The sequence below is a fragment of the Dryobates pubescens genome, chromosome 4 (genome assembly GCF_014839835.1).
Source record: "Dryobates pubescens isolate bDryPub1 chromosome 4, bDryPub1.pri, whole genome shotgun sequence".
NCBI lineage: Eukaryota > Metazoa > Chordata > Aves > Piciformes > Picidae > Dryobates > Dryobates pubescens.
The window spans coordinates 74,505-92,948 of NC_071615.1; the positions used below are offsets into that span (position 1 = coordinate 74,505).

At 52.5% G+C, this 18,444-nt stretch overlaps 1 protein-coding gene across 4 annotated transcripts in view; it reads right to left on the minus strand.

The window, feature by feature from the left end:
- Positions 1-2,601: 2,601 nt before the first annotated feature.
- TRAF7 (TNF receptor associated factor 7) overlaps positions 2,602-18,444 on the minus strand; it is a 30,169-nt gene continuing 14,326 nt past the window's right edge. For 3 of the 4 annotated variants that reach the window (XM_054180248.1, XM_009897142.2, XM_054180247.1), the window contains 14 exons: positions 16,065-16,098; positions 14,647-14,830; positions 13,537-13,671; positions 12,456-12,673; positions 11,850-11,923; positions 11,409-11,457; positions 10,850-10,977; positions 9,019-9,101; positions 8,089-8,128; positions 6,915-7,031; positions 5,504-5,626; positions 4,638-4,757; positions 4,338-4,469; positions 3,389-4,250 (listed from right to left, as the gene is read on the minus strand). In XM_054180248.1, the coding sequence (XP_054036223.1) occupies positions 4,068-4,250; positions 4,338-4,469; positions 4,638-4,757; positions 5,504-5,626; positions 6,915-7,031; positions 8,089-8,128; positions 9,019-9,101; positions 10,850-10,977; positions 11,409-11,457; positions 11,850-11,923; positions 12,456-12,673; positions 13,537-13,671; positions 14,647-14,830; positions 16,065-16,098 (1,620 nt within the window). In that variant the 3' untranslated portion in view covers positions 3,389-4,067. Of the gene's footprint in view, positions 4,251-4,337; positions 4,470-4,637; positions 4,758-5,503; positions 5,627-6,914; positions 7,032-8,088; positions 8,129-9,018; positions 9,102-10,849; positions 10,978-11,408; positions 11,458-11,849; positions 11,924-12,455; positions 12,674-13,536; positions 13,672-14,646; positions 14,831-16,064; positions 16,099-18,444 lie in introns of all 4 variants that reach the window. The other variant, XM_054180246.1, reaches the window with a different exon arrangement.

Below are 18,444 nucleotides of genomic sequence, written 5' to 3' on the forward strand. Positions count from 1 at the left end.
GGGTGGGGGGTGGGGGGGGTGTCCTCTTTACCTACCTGTCCGATGGCCACCACGCCTGTGCCCTGCTGGCCCTGGAGCCACAGGTGGCTGTGAATGTAGCACAAGCCCTGCCCAATGTGGTGGCCCTGGCAGTGGCCACTTGTGGCCAATGGCCATGCCTGTGGCAGGGCCAAGTGGGCAACTGCATTTGGGTCTATTTTCTCCTTTTTTCAATTTTCCTTGGTACTTTTTTTCTTCTTTTTTCCTCTGTCATCATTGGCTGGGGGTGGGCAGGGCCAGGCACAGGGGTCCCACTGCAGTGTCACACCAGGTCTGGGGGGCTGCTGGCCACTGGGGGCAGGGAAGATCCCCATGGTGCTGGAAGGTCCTCATGGTAGGGACTTTGCCTTGGGCTCGGGAAGAGATTTTGTTTGTGTTGGTTGCAAGTTTGGGGAGCGAATGCACTGTTTTGGGGCAGGTCAGGGGGGCACCAGGCTGTGCCCCTGCCCAGTCCCCTCCTTGCCTGGGTAGGAGAGGACAGTGAAAAGCTATAAAAATGTATTAATTTATTGGAGGGGGGAAAGAAATAACACAAAACAAAGATATAAAGCAGATTTTTTCCCCCCCTCCCTTAGCACCAAAATAATAAAAAGAAGAAACTTTAACAAATATATATTTAAAAAAAAAGAGAGTTAAAAATATTAGTGAATATATAAAGAGGTTTAAAAGAAATCAAGAGGAAACCAGATTTTAGCTTGAGAAAGAAAAAAAAAAGACAAAGAGAGAAAACAAAGATTATTAGAGTATAACTAAGCTGTGTGTCTTGTGGCAAACTCACTCTGAGAGTAGCACAATATTTCACCTTGTCTCTGGGTGGAAGGTAGGGTGCAAGAGGTTCCCTTTCCGTTGGGATTCACTGTTGGTGTCTTTTCTTTTCAACACCCTTAAAAACTCAAGAGGATGTGCCTTGTTTTAGGGAAGCCTGGGGTTGAGTTTTTGTTTTGGTTGGTTTGGTTTATCTTAGCAATTCTTCACCTGGAGGTGTTAATTTCTTTTGGGGTATCTTTGGGTTGGGAAGGGGTGGGTTAGTTTCTTACTCTTTAAGGAGGTTTTGGTATCTCTTGGGCGTGGGTCTCGCTTTGTGCCCTGGCGGGCGCGGGCACACATCCTTGCAGGCACTATGCCCTGTGGTAGGCTCCTGTGTAAACCAGTCCGGTTCAATCACTCCAGTCCTGATGAGTGCAGGTTGGTTTGGGTTTAGGTTTGGGGTTTTTTGGGGGGGGTTGTTCTTTCTTTGGCTTGTGGTTTCCAAACTCCAAAGTGTTGCTGGTTCCTTTCTTTTCTGGAGATGTACAGAGTTGGTCTCTTCTCCGCCTCCCTCCTTCTCCTCTCCCTTTCCCCCTTTCTCTCTTCCTTCCCTGCTGTGGTCGCTGATCCAGATGTGTTTGGCACAACTTTGACATTTCTTTTAAAAACAAACAGAAGAAACAACAAAAAATACTTCAGTTTTAAAACAAACAAAGACAGACTTTAAAAGTGAAAAAAAAGACTTTTAAAAAACCAAAACAATACTTTAAAAAGTCTTCAAAATAATTTAAAAGTCTTTTAAAATTTAAAAAAAAAACTTTAAAAATTAAAAAAGGTTAAAAAAAAAAGCCCAAAAATACTTTAAAAAAGAAAAGACCTTAAAGGTAAAAAAAAAAAAAAAGTTAAAAAATTAAAAAGACTAAAAACGGCTTTAAAAATAGCAAAAAAGAGACTTTCTAACCTGAGACTTAAAAACACCAAAACAGACTTTAAAAATAGTAAGAAATACACTAAAAAGAATTTCAAAAGTCTTTAAAAATAAAAAAATACTTAATAATAATAGACTTAAAAAAATAATAAAGACTTTAAAAAGAAAAAAAAATGTTAAAAATAACAAAAAAAGGAAAAAAATAAAGAAATATAAATCGCCGCCTGAAAATATGTTGGAAGGAGGCAAAACAAAGCTGAATATGTATCTAACCCCCCTGCCCCCCTGCAGTCTCCATGATGGATATATACATATATATATATATTTTTTATGATTAAGTTATGGACTCTGTATCGTAGCCCCCATCTGTCCAGCTCTGCATCTTGGTGCTTCTCCCTGCTCTCCTGTGCTTCGCTCTCACCTCTGTACTCGTCTTACTCTTCCTGTTCTCAATAGTAGATGGCTCGTGGTGCTGTGAAGAAGTTTGCTCCTATACGAAGTCTGGCAACAAATATTTAAGGAAAAAATAAAAATGTAAAACCCCTCCTGGCTGCCAGAGCTGTTTGTGTCCCCAGGCAGCGCGCACAGCGGCTCCAAAAGCCGCAGCCAGTGCAGACGGCGGCTCCAAAAGCCATCGGCCGTTGTGGTGGTGGCCACGAAAAGCCACTGGCCATCGGGGGGGATGGCTTCAAAAGCCATCAGCCGCCGTAGGTGCCGGCTCCAGTTGGGCTGATGGGGACTGTGGGGCGCTGAGGTTGTGTCTTGCTGGGTGGATGAGGTATATGATCAAAGGTCACCCTTGGGTGCCCCTGCCTTGGTGGTGCTGGCACTGAAGGGTGCAGCAGCCTAGGAACTGGGCCGAGGTCCTGCTGAGAGCCATCAATAAGTCACGCTGGGCGGGAAGAGCTCTTTCTGCTTTTATTGTCAATGAAGAAATAATCAAATCTCTATCACAATCTTAAAAACAGTAGAAAATGGGAGTAAAAACGCAACGGAGGCTTCGTCCTCTTTAATGTGGAGAGCATCGTTACAGGGGGTGAGAGTGGGGCTTGTGTCACTGATCTGAGAACTTGCTGTGGCATAAAAATCGTACCTGGCTGCTTGAGAGGAGACCTCAAGAAGATCCCAGATGGATCAGCCCAACATCTTGGCAGTTAAATGAAATCCTGGAGACAGAAAAGGGGTGGGGGGTCCCGACCCAGGGCAAGGCCTAATGTTCAGTTCTACCATTTACAAAGGAAGCAGCCTCCCAGTGTCCCTACCCCGACCTGTGACAAGCTGAATCGGCATTCAGTCCCATCACTGTCCCAGGGCTGCGCTGCATCTACAGTGGGGTTGGTCCAGCCTGGAGACCCCTAAAGTTATTCCTCAGCTTGGTGGGGACACAGCAGAGGAGGGCACCCAGACGTGAGGAAGGCACCAGAACAGCTTCCTCTGCATTTCCATTCCTATCCAGCAGATCTGAGGGAATATCTGGAGCATCCATGGGCCAGAGCAGTCCTGAGGGCTGCCAGCCGGGCTCACTGTGGGTGAGGAGCCGGTGGGTGGGCAGCAGCAGGCAGTGGTGGGTGTGGAGAGGAGCTGCAGCAGATATCTCGGGGTGGTGGCAGTCACCCAGCAGGCCAGCAGCAGAGGAGGTTTTGGTCTTTCAGGGTGCAGGGCTTGTGTGGCCTTCTTGCTAACATGTCCAGACCTGTGGAGAAGAGACAACAGAAACCCAAGGCAGTGACTTCTGAGCAGCTTTGTGAGCTTCCCTTCAGCCTGTGTGGAGCTTCCCTTCGGGTTTCTAGCAGCCACAAAGGAGCTAACATCCCAGCCTTTCAAAACCATCCCCTGCTTCGTTTGAAGATGGCTCCCAAACTCATTGAATGTGTTCAGTTTTGGGCTCCTTGCTGCAAAGACATTAAAGGGCTGGAGCGGGTCCAGAGAAAGGTAATGAAGCTGGGGAAGGGTCTGGAGAACAGGCCTGGTGAGGAGCAGCTGAGGGAACTGGGGGTGTTTAGTGTGGAGAAAAGGAGGCTGAGAGGAGACCTCATTGCTCTGTACAACAACCTGAAAGGGGGCTGGAGCCAGGTGGGGTTGCACTCCTCTCCCAAGAAACAAGGGACAGGACAAGAGGAAATGGCCTCAAGTTGCCCCAGGGGAGGTTTAGGTTGGACATGAGGAACAATTTATTCCCCTTGAGGGTTGTCCAGGCCTGGCCCAGGCTGCCCAGGGCAGTGGTGGAGTCCCCATCCCTGGAAGGGTTTCAAAGCCCTGGAGATGTGGTGCTGAGGGCCACGGCTGAGTGGTGCCTGGCAGTGCTGGGTCAAGGGTTGGACTCCATGATCTTGAAGGGACGATTCTCTGATTCTCAGAATGCCCTGGCTCTACCTTTGGAAGAGACCAACCCACCCAGGGGGCAGGGGACACCAACCTTTACAGTGCTGTCCACGGCACCAGAGAAGAGGCGGCCCCTGGAGACTGCCAGGGCAGTGACGCTACCCTGGTGTCTCAGCAGCGTCTGAGTACAGATCATGTTGTCCATGCTCCACACCTGCGGGCACACAGCAGGCATGAGCCAAGTGGGTGGCACACGAGGCCATGCTGCAGCAGAGGCACAGAGCCAGTCCTGGACACCTACCCTCAGGGACCGGTCGTAGGACGCGCTGAAGACTTTGGTTTGATCCGGGGTGGAGATGACAGCCAGGGCATAGACGGTGCCCACGTGCCCTGTCAGCGTGCGGACTTGTTCCTTTGTCTCTATATCCCAGACCTGCAGGAGAAGAGCACTGGGGCTGCAGGCCACCAACCTCTCCTCCAAGAGGTGTTCTCACACCTTCAGGGTTCTGGGTGAGCCCCAGAGTGGACCAGCAGAGCCACACCCCCATCTCCTTGGCCCTCTCCCCCAGCCGCCAGCCAGCTCCGCACCCTCAGCCCTTACATGGATGAGGTTCTCGTAGGTGCCACACACGATGTGGTGGTTTGTGACAGCGATGGAGTAGACACTGCCTCCTGATGTCTGCAGCACGTGGACACATTCCAGGTTACGGATGTCCCAGATCTGAAAGAGACACCAGAGCAAAAGCAGCATGAGACCCATGCAGGGACCCCTCCCCAGGAGGGAACTGCCTTTTCCAGCCACACAAGAAGTCAGCCCAGCTCCATGTGTGCCCAGATCACATCTTCATGGACAAATCTGGCTGGCTGGGAATGTTCTGATGAGCAAAGTCCTGCTGCCTTATTTAGCTGCCCACCTTTGAACATCCAGGCTGAAAAGGTTGGTTGCACACCCTCTGTGTGTGACCCTGCACAGACACCTCCACACACAACCCAGCCCCTGAGAGCCCTAAAACCCAGCGCTGGGATTTATTAACACCAAGAGGGCAACTTCAAGTTCTCCTGTGTCACCTAGATGCTGTGAGGTGAGCTCTTCATCAGAGCCAAGGCAGCCTGAAAGCATTTTGGAAACCACCCATGGCTTTATGGTCACTCTGCAGCCAGCCAGTGCCCTTCTCCCATTATCAGCAGGGCTGTCAGTGCAGACAACACTGCGGCAGCTCTGGAGGTGTCACCTTTTATCTCAGAGAGCTTTCTCCAGCAGCTGCGCTCCCACAAGGAGCAGCCAGAGCCCAGCCCGAGTGCCTGCAAAGATGCAATCAGTGCAGCAAAAATGACGTGCCAGCAGTGCTCTCGCCCCTCAGCGGCTCCCTTTCGTCCTGCTCCACCAAGCCATGCTGCAGAACAGACACCTAGAGGCAGAGGGAGGGCTGGTGGCTCACAGCTGCCACAAGGCTCAGGGTCTCTTACCTTGATGGTTTGGTAAGAGCCACTGTAAAGGTAGTTTTGGGAAGCCACCAGAGCTCGCACCCAGTGGTTGAGACCTGTCAGCTCCTTCTTCAGCTTCAGCTCAGTGCCTACAATATCCCAGACCTGTGGGAAGCACAGACAGACAGATGGACATGGAGGGGAGGCTCAGTGGGATAGCACAGGTTAGCTCCACCCTCCGAGGCCAGGGGCGGCCCACTCTACCCAGCCAGCCTTGTGCTTCTTAGGGCTCCTGCTAGCCCTGGTTCAGCTGGGTGAAGAACGGCTTACTGGAGACTGTCCTTTAGCAGGAGGCTTTCAGTTTTAAGACATCTCAACACGTAACAAATGGTGGGCCCATGACAACCTCAAGAAGTTCAACAAGGCCAAGTGCAAGGTCCTGCACCTGGGTTGGGGTAATCCCAAGCACAGAGCCAGGCTGGGTGGAGAATGGCTCAAGAGCAGTCTGGAGGAGAAGGCCTTGGGGGTGTCAGTTGGTGACAAGCTCCCCAGGAGCCAGCAATGGTCACTGGTAGCCCAGCAGCCAATTATGTGCTGGGCTACACTCAAGAGCAGGGAGAGCAGCAGCACAGGGAGGGGATTCTGCCCCTCTGCTCTGCTGAGACCCCACCTGCAGCACTGCCTCCAGTTCTGGGGACCCCAGCACAATTCTGCCTGAAACCTCCAGCATACAGGGATGAAGAGATCTCAGCCCAGCACTCCGAGTAGTGCTGCAGGCCTGCTTGGCTCATCTGGCACTAAGTGGCTGGAGATGACAAAAACCCAAAGGCCCCAGGTTCTGCTTAGTGCTGTCTCATCGCTCCTCCAGCCTCAAGTGCTCTCTAGAGAGCTGAAGCACTCCAGGCCCCAGATAAAGAAAAGAGCATACACCTCTTCCAGATGGACAGTCCCATAAGCTGCCTCACCAGGAGCTGGAAGCAGAGCCAAGGGAATCCAGCCAAGGCTTTAAAGGGCAACTCACAAAGCTGTTCCCTGGGTTCTGCAGACTTTAGGTGAAGAAAGCAGATTCAAGATCCTTGGGAGGGGGTTTCACAACAGGCAGTCTGAATCCTCAGGCAGTTTTGAACCTCAGACAAATTCCCGAGGGTGTAAGTAGGTCTGTTAGGGACCCAAGGACAGACACACACAGGAACTGCCAAGATACTCCCCACCAGCCGTCTCAGATTTGGGGAGACAGAAGGAACAAAGAGTTTCTTCAGCCAGGTCCCAGGGGCTAAAACTCTGCAGCACTGCCTGCCCTGGGAGCTGTTCTCCTCCACGCGGCTCACAAGATGGTGAGAACAAGGTCACCTACAGACCAAGATGCCACACTCTTTCTATTTGGCCACTGCTGCCTGACAGTTTGTACCACTGGTCCCCCACCAGCCCAAGAGGAATCACCCCAGGGCTCTACCTTGATGGCTTTGAGAGAGCCACTGAAGAGCATGTTGTGTGAGGAGACCAAAGTGCAAACAGGATTGTCGTGTGCTCGGATTGTGTTCACCTTCTGCAGGTTCTGGATGTCCCACACCTGCAAAGGAGAAGAGGCACACTGTGAGAGGCAGTGTCAGGTCCCTGTGCTGCAGCCCTTCCTCTCTGCCTCTGGGAACCTGTAGGCGCCACTGTCCCGGCCTGCTCGGGACTGACCAGAAGGCTGCAGTGGCATTCAGGGAGATCTTGACAGGCTGGAGAGCTGGGTGGAAAGAAAACCTCATGAAGTTCAACCAGGGCAAGTGTGGGGTCCTGCATCTGGGAAGGAACAACCTTCTGCACCAGTACAGGTAAGGATGACCTGCTAGGAAGCAACTCTGGGGAGAAGAACCTGGGAGTGCTGGGGACAAGTCTCCTGGGGTGCAGGAAGAGGAGTGTGATCATCAGGTCGAGGGAGATTATCCTCCCCCTCTACTCCACCCTAGTGAGGCCATAGCTGGTGCAGTGGATCTTGTTCTGGGCTCCAACATAGAGAGTCCAGCAGAGGCTCCAAAGATGCTGAGGGGCCTGAAGCATCTCTGTGAGGAGCAGAGGCTGAGAGCCTGCAGAAGAGCAGCCCCAGAGGGGATCCGATCAGTGCTCAGCAAGAGATAAAAGGTTGGGGGCAAGAGGCTGGGGCCAGACTCTGCTCAGTGGTGCCCAGGGACAGGACAAGGGGCAGGGGGCACAAACTGGAACCCAGGAGGTTCCATCTGAACAGGAGGAGAAATTTCTTTGATGTGAGGCTGCTGGAGGCCTGGACCAGGCTGCCCAGGGAGGTTGTGGAGTCTCCTGCTCTGGAGAGCTTCCAATCCCCCCCTGGCCATTGTGACCCTGGGCAAGCTGCTGTGGGTGCCCTGGATGATCCCCAGAGGTCCCTTCCAACCCTCCCTATGCTGAGATTCTGTGACACACAGAAGCAGGAAACCTAGCCTGCAGGAAACCTAAATCCAAGCCAAGAGGAATTTGGCTAAGCCAGTGGCTAAAGCAGATGTGGGTGGTCAGTCTGGCACCTGCAGAGCCACACAGGAGAAAGGCTGCAGGTCCCTGCTCTAGAGCAGCCTGGGGCTGGCCTGTAGATCTCCCAATACCACTGCACAGGGGGGCTGGGTACTCACAATTATGGTGCAGTCAGCAGAGCCACTGTACAGCTTGTTCCTGTAATGTCACCAGAAAACAAAGAGAGATCAGCGAGGGACAACAATGCATGCAGGGTCCCATCTTGTCCCCAGGCACCATGCTGGGCAAGGAGCTGCAGTCCCACAGCCTCACTGGATCAAGGCAAGATGACAGGACAAGAGGAAATGGCCTGAAGTTGCCCCAGGGGAGGTTCAGGTTGGACATGAGGAACGATTTCTTCCACAGAAGGGCTGTCAAGGCCTGGCCCAGGCTGCCCAGACAGTGGTGGAGTCCCCATCCCTTGAGGGGTTTCAAAGCCCTGAAGATGTGGTGCTGAGGGCCATGGTTTGGTGGTGACCTAGCAGTACCAGGTTAAGCTGGACTCCATGATCTTAAAGAGCTTTTCCAATCAAAAGGATTCTGTGTTTCCATTCTATGACTCTGTAACTAAAGACATCAACCCCAGGAGCAGAGGCCAGGTCCTGTGAGGAGGCCAGGCTCCTGCTGGTGCCCAGGGATGGCAGCCAGGGGAGCAGTGAGGCCAGCTCTGTGCTTTGTCAATTTTTAAAGCGCAGAGAGGCAGGACGTGCCCCTGGAGCACAATCTTGGCATGTGCAGGACCAAGGATGGGAATTATAAGGGCATGACTGAGACTGGAAACTCAGACTGGAAACAAGGAAGAAACCTTGTACACTCATGGTGGTGGGACCCTGCCCCATGGTGTCCAGAGAGAAGGAAGAAGCCTCATCCCCAGAACCATTGCAGGTCAGGTTGTTTGGTGCTCTGGCAACCTGCTTTAGTTGCAAATGTCCCTGCTGACTGGACTAGATGAGCTTTAAAGGTCCCTTCCAGCCCAAACCACTCTGTGATCCCAAGAGTCTGTGGTCAGGAGCCCCAGTGCTCTCCCCACTCCCTCCCTCTCCACTCACCCCTGGATGCAGAGCGCCAGTACAATTCCATCGTGACCCTCCAAGGTCTTTTGGCACTTGTATGTGGTACAGGTATCCCACACCTAACAGGAAACACAAGGCAGCAGAGGGTCAGCACACAGAGCACCTGGGGACATGAGCAGGATGTCACCAAAGCCACAAAGGAAGGAGGAAACAGGCTGTCACCCAGGCTGTCATCTGCCTTCCACGCTCCTGTCTAGGGAATGAAAATGCCTGCAGAGGGCCAGGTAGAAGTTAAAGAGACATGGGACAGCAGCACGAATCAGCCCTGCCCAGCTCTGTCTGTCCCAGCCTAGGCCAACGCAACACTCTGATGCAGAGAAGCAGCTCTCAGGTTCTGCCTTAGCAATCCTCACCACCTACCAGGGCTCCTCTGCTGCTGCCAAGGTCCCTCCCAATGGGCACATCCTGCTCTCAAGAGAGGATAGATGGGAGCGTGGCACCCAGAGAGGGGACAAAGCTGCTTTCTTCCTCTAAAGTGCAGCAATGTCCATTTTCTTCCACGTGGCTCTTGCTATCAAAGAAATGTGGGAATTTAGGAAGAAATTCTTCCCAGTGAGGGTGGTGAGACACTGGCACAGGGTGCCCAGGGAGGCTGTGCCTGCCCGCTCCCTGGAGGTGTTCAAGGACAGATTGCACAAGGCCTTGAGCAACCTGGGCTGGTGGGAGGTATCCCTGCCCATGGTATGAGGGTTGGAATTAGATGAGCTTTAAGGTCTCTTCCAACTCAAACCATTCTAGGATCCTATGAAAAAAAACTAAAGCAAAGCTCTGCTGCTGGCAGGGCTGGCCACAGCATGTGGCTTCCCAGCAGCCACCATGGTGACACTGGGAGCTGCTGTTCAGGCTGCACTGGAACAGTGCTGTCAAGTTGAGTTACTGAAAACAGGCCAAAGGAAAACAAACATGCCATCAAATGGGAAAGGAACACATCTGATCAGGGGAAAATGTGGGGTTTGTTTCGTTGTTTTGTTGTTTGCTTTTTTTTCACTAAGATGACTTTTTATAATAAGGGAAGACAAAATCAGAAGCCAAAATAGTCTTGGATGCCCTAAATACCATATAAAGCAAACCAGGCAGCAGCAGGAATGAGATTCTAATCAGAGCTTTGCAAAAAACCACTCTTCTGTCTCAGTTTCACTGTCAAAAACTCTTTCCTTGCAGAGAATTTTGCCCAACCATAATTGAGTCCTGTGTCCAGTTCTGGGCCCCTCAATTTAAGAAGGACATTGAGACTCTTGAAGGTGTCCAGAGAAGGGCAACGAGGCTGGGGAGAGTCCTTGAGCACAGCCCTGTGAGGAGAGGCTGAGGGAGCTGGGGTTGTTTAGCCTGGAGAAGAGGAGGCTCAGGGGAGACCTTATTGCTGTCTACAACTACCTGAAGGGAGGTTGTAGCCAGGAGGGGGTTGGTCTCTTCTCCCAGGCAACCACCAACAGAACAAGAGGACACAGTCTCAAGCTGCACCAGGGGAAGTTTAGGCTGGAGGTGAGGAGAAAGTTCTTCCCTGAGAAAGTTGTTGGCCATTGGAATGTGCTGCCCAGGGAGGTGGTGGAGTCACCATCCCTGGAGGTGGTCAAAAAAGGCTTGGATGTGGCACTTGGTGCCATGGTTTAGTAGTCAGGAGGTCTTGGGTGACAGGCTGGACTTAAAGATCCTTGAGGTCTTTTCCAACCTTATTGATTCTATGATAATTGCAGAGAATCGTTTGAAATTCTCTGGGAGAAACTTTTGGACAAACTCCTCCAGCCCCACAAACTGCAGCTCAGCTCCTGTGTCTCCTGAAGCACAGTCACAAATGCAAAGCTCTTACCTTAATGGTTTTGTCTGAGGAGCCACTGAAGAGCAAGTCTCCTATGGAGTAAACACACAAACACCAGACAGGGCCCTGGTGTCCCACAAAGGTCCCCTTGCATTTGAAGATCTGCTGAGGATCATAGGCTACAGAAAGAACAGGGCAGGAGAGAGGTGGGAGAACAGTGAGTTTGGAGGGGACCGGCCTGACAGGTCCTCCTCATACTTCATGTTGTCACAGGCCAGAAGGAACCACGAGACCTTCCCAGTCTGGATGGAGGACCTTCTGTCCCACCCTTACAGCCAATCAAATTATTGCTTTGGGCTCAGGACTCATCTCATCTCCCTAATGCAGCTTCTGGGCTGGACCTAGGGAGGCCAGAGAATGCAGAGTCCACTTGACATCCTCTCCCAGCAGCACTACAAGATCCCCTCTGGCCAACACTTCCGGCCGACTCTCCCACCCGTGTTATTTCCCTGCAGCAGTGGTGACCCTGTGACCCAGGGCTTCTCCCTCATCTTGCCTCGAAGGGCTCAGCGTGCCCTCAGCCCTAAGCCAGCCCAAGAGCAATACTCACAGCCAAGGATGCCCATGTTGAGCCGAGCGTTGATGTGCGAGAGCTCATCCTGGAAACCAGAGGAAGCTGCGTGAGCCGCAGAGCCCCTGAGCCCAGCCTGCCCTGTCTCAATTGTCCACCACCACTCGAGAGCCACTCTTGCCTTTGGACAAGTCCTGACTCCCTGCCAAGGCCCTCCCTCAGCAGCTGTACATCTGTGACCTCCCTCCCAGGACCATGGGGCTCTGTCAGAACCTCAAACCAGAACCTCCCCTGGCACGACCTGAGGCTGTTGCCTCTTGTTCCAGTGCCTCACCAGCCTTACAGGGAAGAAATTCTTCCTGATGTCTGATCTAAATGGAATGACAAAGTTTCTCCACTGCAGCAGAAGCCTAACTAGTAGCAGCACCAGCTCACTACATGCAACCTCTGCACCATCCCAGGTCCCACCCCCCTCCTCACATTCAGCATGGAGGCATCTCTGCGGAACTCCATCAGGTCCTCGCTCAGCTTGCTCTGGTTCTCATCCAGCACATCTACAAGAGATGGACAGGCCCACCAAAGTCAGTGACAGTGTCCTGGGGAACAGGCAGAGGACTCCTGCTGCCACCTACCCTCGGAACAAGAAGGAAGGAGAACCCACTGCTGTTATTCACAGGGAAAAGCAGAAGGGTGTCTGCTGCTCAAATGCAAATTGTACTTGGATGCTGAAGACACAGCAAATGTTGGAGCCAAGACAAGGCTGGGCACAGCAAAGGTGTCCAAGAACATTCCAGCTCCAGGATGGGTGGGTATTTGACTTGCTGATGTTTATGGGGGGTTGTGCTCTTGGACTGCAGAGGACAAAGTCACAGGAGAAAGGTGGTAGCTGCCTGCAGACACTTCCAGGACTTCCACATGACTGCAGGATTAGGTCCCATGATGTTCTGGAAGCAGAGGAGTTGAGGAAACCCCTGTTTGCTCCCCTACAAAGAATATCTGAACTTCCTCAAACCTGCAATGCACCATCCTAGCAAAGAGTGCCCTGTCCCTGCAGCTCTGACCAGAGCTCATCTGCTGCAGACTCACCAAACTTAAGCTCCAGGTTCTTCTCCAGCTGGTCAATTTTCTCTGAGAGCTTCCCCAGCATGGAGCGCAGGAAGGCAATCTCCTGGTCCTTCTGGGCCATTGCCACCTGCATCTCATGGAAGCGATCATCTGTCTGCTGCAGGAACTCCTTCAGACCCTCAAACTTGCAGGTCTCCAGGTGGGTCTCATAGGTGTCTTGATTTCCTATGAATGTGCACCTGCAAGGAGAAGGCAGATGCTGGCTGGGGCAAGGCTCAGGCTGAAGACCTCCTTGCTCAGCTGGTTCCTCAGAGAGAGGTCTGAGCCTCTGTGGGTTCCCAGCTGATCTGCTCCTCCTACCAGAAGCTGTGGTTCACCATCCTGTAGGGTGCAGGGCAACAGAGAGACCAAGCAGCTCCCATTCTTCCAGTCAGTGCACTGGCCCCAAACTGAACTGCCTGCCTGCCTGTCTAGGGAGTTGCAAGGAAAAGCAGATCTTGGGCAAGAGACAGAATGTGGTGTCAGTCCAGCTAAGAGTCCAGCCTGGGAGTCATTAAAAGCAGTGTTAAAAACAGCAGGCTGTCCTCAGTAGATACTGACTGGGGCCTGCAGAAGGGCAGCTCTGTCAGGACTTGCCTTGCTCTGCTTCTGCCAAGATATATCCTCCTGCTCCAGAACCTCATCTCTGTGTCCTGCAGGCAACATTCAGCCCTGACTGGGGTGACCATCAGCCCTTTGAGGCTGAGCAGCACTTCCCTTGCCCTGAAAGAAGGACTGGTTTGAAGGACACCATCATGGTGTTTGCATCGCTCTGGTGCTCATCCTCCTCCCTGAATAGCTTTGGCCACAACCATGGTTCTGCCTCTCCTTCAGCTGGTTGTTCTGCCCACACAACTCTTCATCCTCCTCCTCAGCTGCCAGCAGGGCAGTGTGACTGGCCTGTTCTCAACAGGAGTCTCAGGTCTGCCTTCTGCAAGCCCTTCAAGCCTGATCTCAGCCTCAGGCCAGTGCACAGCTGCTCAGAGCCCATGGGGCTATCTCCCAAAGCAGCTCAGAAATGAGCTCAGTGCCTCCTGCCCACCACAAAGCAGCAGCTCCTTACCCATATTTGGAGTGGGGACACTTGATGTGCTCACACTCTTTCAGATGTGCCTCCAGGTTCATCTTCAGGAGAGGTGGGCAGCTAGGGTTGTTGGGGCAGCGAACAGGCCTGTAGTCACAGCTGCTTTCATGATCTCTGTCCAGGGAGAGAGGCAGGAACGGGGAAATTCAGCAAAAATCATAGAATCATAGAACTGATTTGGTTGGAAAAGCCCTCCAAGATCATCGAGTCCAACCATCAACCCAGCACCGCCACAGCCACTGAACTATGGCCACATGGTTCTTGAACACCTCCAGGGATGGGGACTCCACCACCTCCCTGGGCAGCCTGCGCCAGTCCCTGACCACTCTGGCAGCAAAGAAATTGCTCCTCATCTCCAACCTAACCCTCCCCTGGCACAATTTCAGGCAATTTCCTCTCATTCTATCACTTGAGACTAAGAAGAGACCAACCCTCACCTGGCTCCAACCTCATTCCTGGGAGTTGTAGAGAGCCAGAAGGTCTCCCTTCAACCTCCTTTTCTCCAGGCTTAACACCCCCAGGTCCCTCAGCTGCTCCTCCCCAGCCCTGTTCTCCAGACCCTTCACCACCTTCATTGCTCTTCTAAATGCATGGCACAAACACAGATCATCAGGAAAGGAGTAAAGAAGCCCTGTGAGACTGTCAGGTGATCAAAAGCCTACTACTCCAAGACTGCAGCTACAGCTTTAAGTTCTCCTTTGGCCAGTAAGCTGAGAGGAATAACAGGGAACATTTACACAGGGAACAGCCGCAGCTGAGGGTTGCCCAGAGAGATGGGAGATGTCCCATCCCTGGAACCATTCCAGGTCAGGTTGGTTGAGGCTGTGAGCAACCTGCTCTAGTTGCAGATGTCCCTGCTGACTTCAGGGGAGTTGGACTGGATGACCTTTAAAGGTCTTTTCTGACCCAGATCATGATCCTATGATCCCAAGACTGAGACATATTGGAAAGAATTGTGCCCTCAAGTCACCCTGCTCATGCCCACTGCAGGCAGGAGCTGCACTGTCCCCAGGAACTACAGGGCAGCTCAGATATCAACAGCAGATTACTGGTGGTGGAAACCTTTCCCACTGCTAACAAGCCACTTACTTCCTGGCACTCAGCTTAATTGTGAAGGGACATCCCCGGGGGTCCACCTCGAAGGCAGCAGGCTTGCTGCTGGCGGCGGGCCGGCAGCCGTACTTGCAGTGGATGAAGAGCTCCCCGATCTGCTCCGCCACCGCGATGTTGTTCACCACCACTGTCAGCTTGGCATTGTCCACAGGGCACTTCTCTGCCAGGTAGGGAAGTGAAAGAGGGGAAAAAGGGAGAGTCAGCAAGGATTGAGATGCTGCAGGAAGCATTTCCAGGAGCCTCTGAGTGGAGATGTTTTTCTTTTGCCTTCTTGGGCCAAGATGGCCAACTGCCAGGTGGACGGCAATGAATGCTGACTCCAGGCCTGCGTGCCATTGTCTCTGGTGTATCTGGGGGCTTGGTAAGGAGTTAAGAGTTTATGTTAAGCCATAACAATTTCATCTAGATGCCAATACAAGGCAGCCACACTATCCCAAGGCTACCTTGTGCTTACCGAGATGCGAGAGGACTCACAGGCCGTGCTCACAAACCACACAACCCACTGCACACCCAGGCCTGGGACTCTGCTGCCAGCTGGGCACTGCAGCCCAGAGAGGCTGCAGTGAAGCAGAGACAGGAGCTCTGAGGGCAGAGGCACCACCAAGCAACAAAGAGTAGCAACTGCAAAGCCTTCTGCTGCTCCTCTGCTGGTCAGGACTGACACAGCACAAAGTGGTGACAGAGCACTGGTGCAAAGCAGAAGGACCCTGATGTGTGGAAGATGAACATCTTCAGGCAGAAAGAGCTGCTGGTTTGCTGGACTCCCTGTGGGAGCTCCTCAGGGCTTGCTGTTGTGGTCATACTAAGGGTTTGGCTTTGTGCTGAACAAGGGCTTTCCAAGGGGGTCCCAGGCTCATGCCAAAGAAAGTCTTTGTTGTAGTATACAGTCCATACCAAGCAGGAGCTGCTTAGAGCAGGCCAGCAGCCAGGCACTTGGGCTCCATCAGGTTTCTGGCAGAGCTGGGTGAGCTAAAGCAGCTCTGTGTGTTGCTGTGCAGGGGCTCAGGCAGAGCTGGCACTAGTGGGTTGCTGGGGAGGAAGGAGGGGTTGGATGGGTCTCTGCCAAACACAGCCCCCCCCGTTCCTTAGGCAGCCACAGAAAGCTTTCTGTCAGAAACCAATGGGTCAGCTATGGGCGAGGCATGCATTATCCTGGGATTATCTGTGGCATATTCTAGGATTTGAGAACATCCTGTGCCCAAGACCTGGGCACAGCTCTTTAGTACCCATGCTAGAGAGGCTGGGAGCTGCAGAGCCAGCCCTGCCCCAGGCCCTGGCTGCCAGCTTGGGTTCAGCCTGTCAGACACTTTAGGGTTTCTTTTTCAAGTGAGAGCAAACCAAGCAGAAGACAGCAGCCTGGTGGCTGCGCCACACCAGAAGAGCTCTGCACTCACCAGATGTTAAGGCACATCTTCTGCAAAACGTGTGCTGTGGAGACAAAGAGGAACAGCAGTGTCAGCCTTGACAATATGGGACAAATTATTCCCCCTGGCTAAGGATGGGAAAGGTGGGAGGCAGCAGAGCTTGTGGGCTCAGGGGCCTCAGCAGCTGCTCTGCCTGCTTCACAGCTCCTCTGTCTGCTCCACAGGGCAAAAACCAGCTGCTTGCTCAGGCAGATATGACTGAAATACAGGTCCTCAAGTTGCACCAGAGGAGGTTGAGATTAAATAGCAGGAAAATTTTCTTCACTGAAAGGGTCATTAGGCACTGGACCAGGCTGCCCAGGACAGTGATGGAGTCACCATCCCTACAGGGGTTTAAAAGCTGTTTGGATGAGGTGCCAAGGGACATGTCCTATGCGTTGTGTGCAGAGAGATGTTAAGTTCTGGTTGGACTTGATGATCTTAAGGTCTTTTCCAGACAGATGATTCTGTGGTTCTGTGCCTGAGAGCATTGAGCACATAGTCTGAAGCTCTGAGGGCTCTGCCCTGATCAGGGTCAGGTCATGATCACAGTGCAAGCCCAAGCCATGGGTGTGTTCTGCCACACTCTGATATGCACAGACTCCTAGAATGGGTTGGGTTGGAAGGGACCTCAAAGATCATCCAGCTCCAACCCCCTGCCATGGGCAGGGCCACCTCCCACCAGCCCAGGTTGCTCAAGGCCTCATCCAGCCTGGCCTTGAACACCTTCCAGGGAGGGGACATCCACAGCCTCCCTGGGCAGCCTGTGCCAGTGTCTCCCCACCCTCCCACACTGGAAAGAATTTCTTCCTTATGTCCAATCTCCCCTGCTCTAGTTTCAAACTACTGTCCCTTGTCCCGTCACTCCAAGCCCTTATCAAAAGTCCCTCCCCAGCACTCCTGTAGAGCTCAGGAGCAGCCCTCCTAGAGCCTTTTCTTCTCCAGGCTGAATAGCCCCAACTCTCTCAGACTGTCCTCATGGCAGAGGTGCTCCAGCCTCTGACCATCTTTGTAGCCTCCTCCAGACCCACTCCAACAATTTGCATGGAGTTTCTTCTCTTCACCCTGCAGTCCATGTCATTCCTCTCACCTCCCTGAGAAGTCTTCAAAGGGAAGAGCTGGGAGAAGTCACCATTCCTGGAGGTGCCTAAGAAACATGAGGCTATGGCACTTGAGTCCAATCTTCAACCTAACACCACCATGGGCCCAATGATCTTTGAGGGCTTTTCCAACCAAAACAACCCTGACGGGCTCCCCCTGTCCTTGGCCAGTCAGCCCATCACACATATCCATCCCTCTGTAGCTCTTCTAGCACAGCTGAAGCTGTCCTGCTGCCAGCTGCTTTGTAAACACATTCAATCCACTGACAACTTTGCCACTTGAAGCATCTCTCTGTTATTACAGCAGAACAATTCAAGTAGCAACAATAAAGTAGCAAATACAACCTGAAAATGAATACAAAGAGAGAAACAAAGGCTGCAGCATTTCAGTGGCCCTGAACTTGCCCTGTGGGTTCCCTGGAGCCTCCTCAGCCACACTCCCAGTGTTTGGCAGCAGAAATGGAGAGGCTGCAAGTCCCTCTTCAGAGCTGTTATCTGCTGCCCCGCTCATGTGGCCTTTTCCTGCCCTCTGCAGCTGCATGGTGCTCTCAGCAGAGCTGCCAAAGCAGGACTGCAGATGAAGCCAGCCTGCTTCCTGCAGCAGACTTGATTTTTCCAGATTAACCACTAAATCTCAGCATCTCCATGAAGAGCTGCTCACTGAACTGGTGGAGCCAAAGCTGCACACCAACTTCCAGCACCTTTGGGGATAGCACTCTCACTACAATAAACAACCCTGCTCTCTGCTTGCTGTTGCTCCAGCTCCAGTCCAGCCATCAGAAGCATTTTAGAAGCTAGAAGCCTCCCAGAGAGACTGTCGTAGTGCCATCTTTCTTCATCTGCAGCCCAGAAGCAGGAGCAATATACAGCTTCTATTAAATCCCAGGAAAATGGGATATTGAAGAATATTCATCACTCTCTGTGCCTTTCATTAGAGGAGCTCAAATCCCTCTGCAAGCATTAACTAAATGAATCTTCAAGCCATTCTTCTTTTGTAAGACCACATGTTCTCCACAGCTTAAGAGCAGCCCTTCCTGGGGAGCCCAGGAGGCAGCACACACACCCCCACCCCCAAACCCTTTGGGACAGGGAATGAGGAGTTTTAGACCTCAGTGAAATCACACCAAGGAGACTGAGGGTGGCTGGGAGAGGGAGGCTGATAGTGCTGCTCTCCTGGGAGAAGTCAGTCAGGCTTTCCTGGCTACAGAATACCCCACACCCTCCTGCAAACAGCTTCAGAGCTGCCCTGGGGGCAAATTCAACACCTGTTC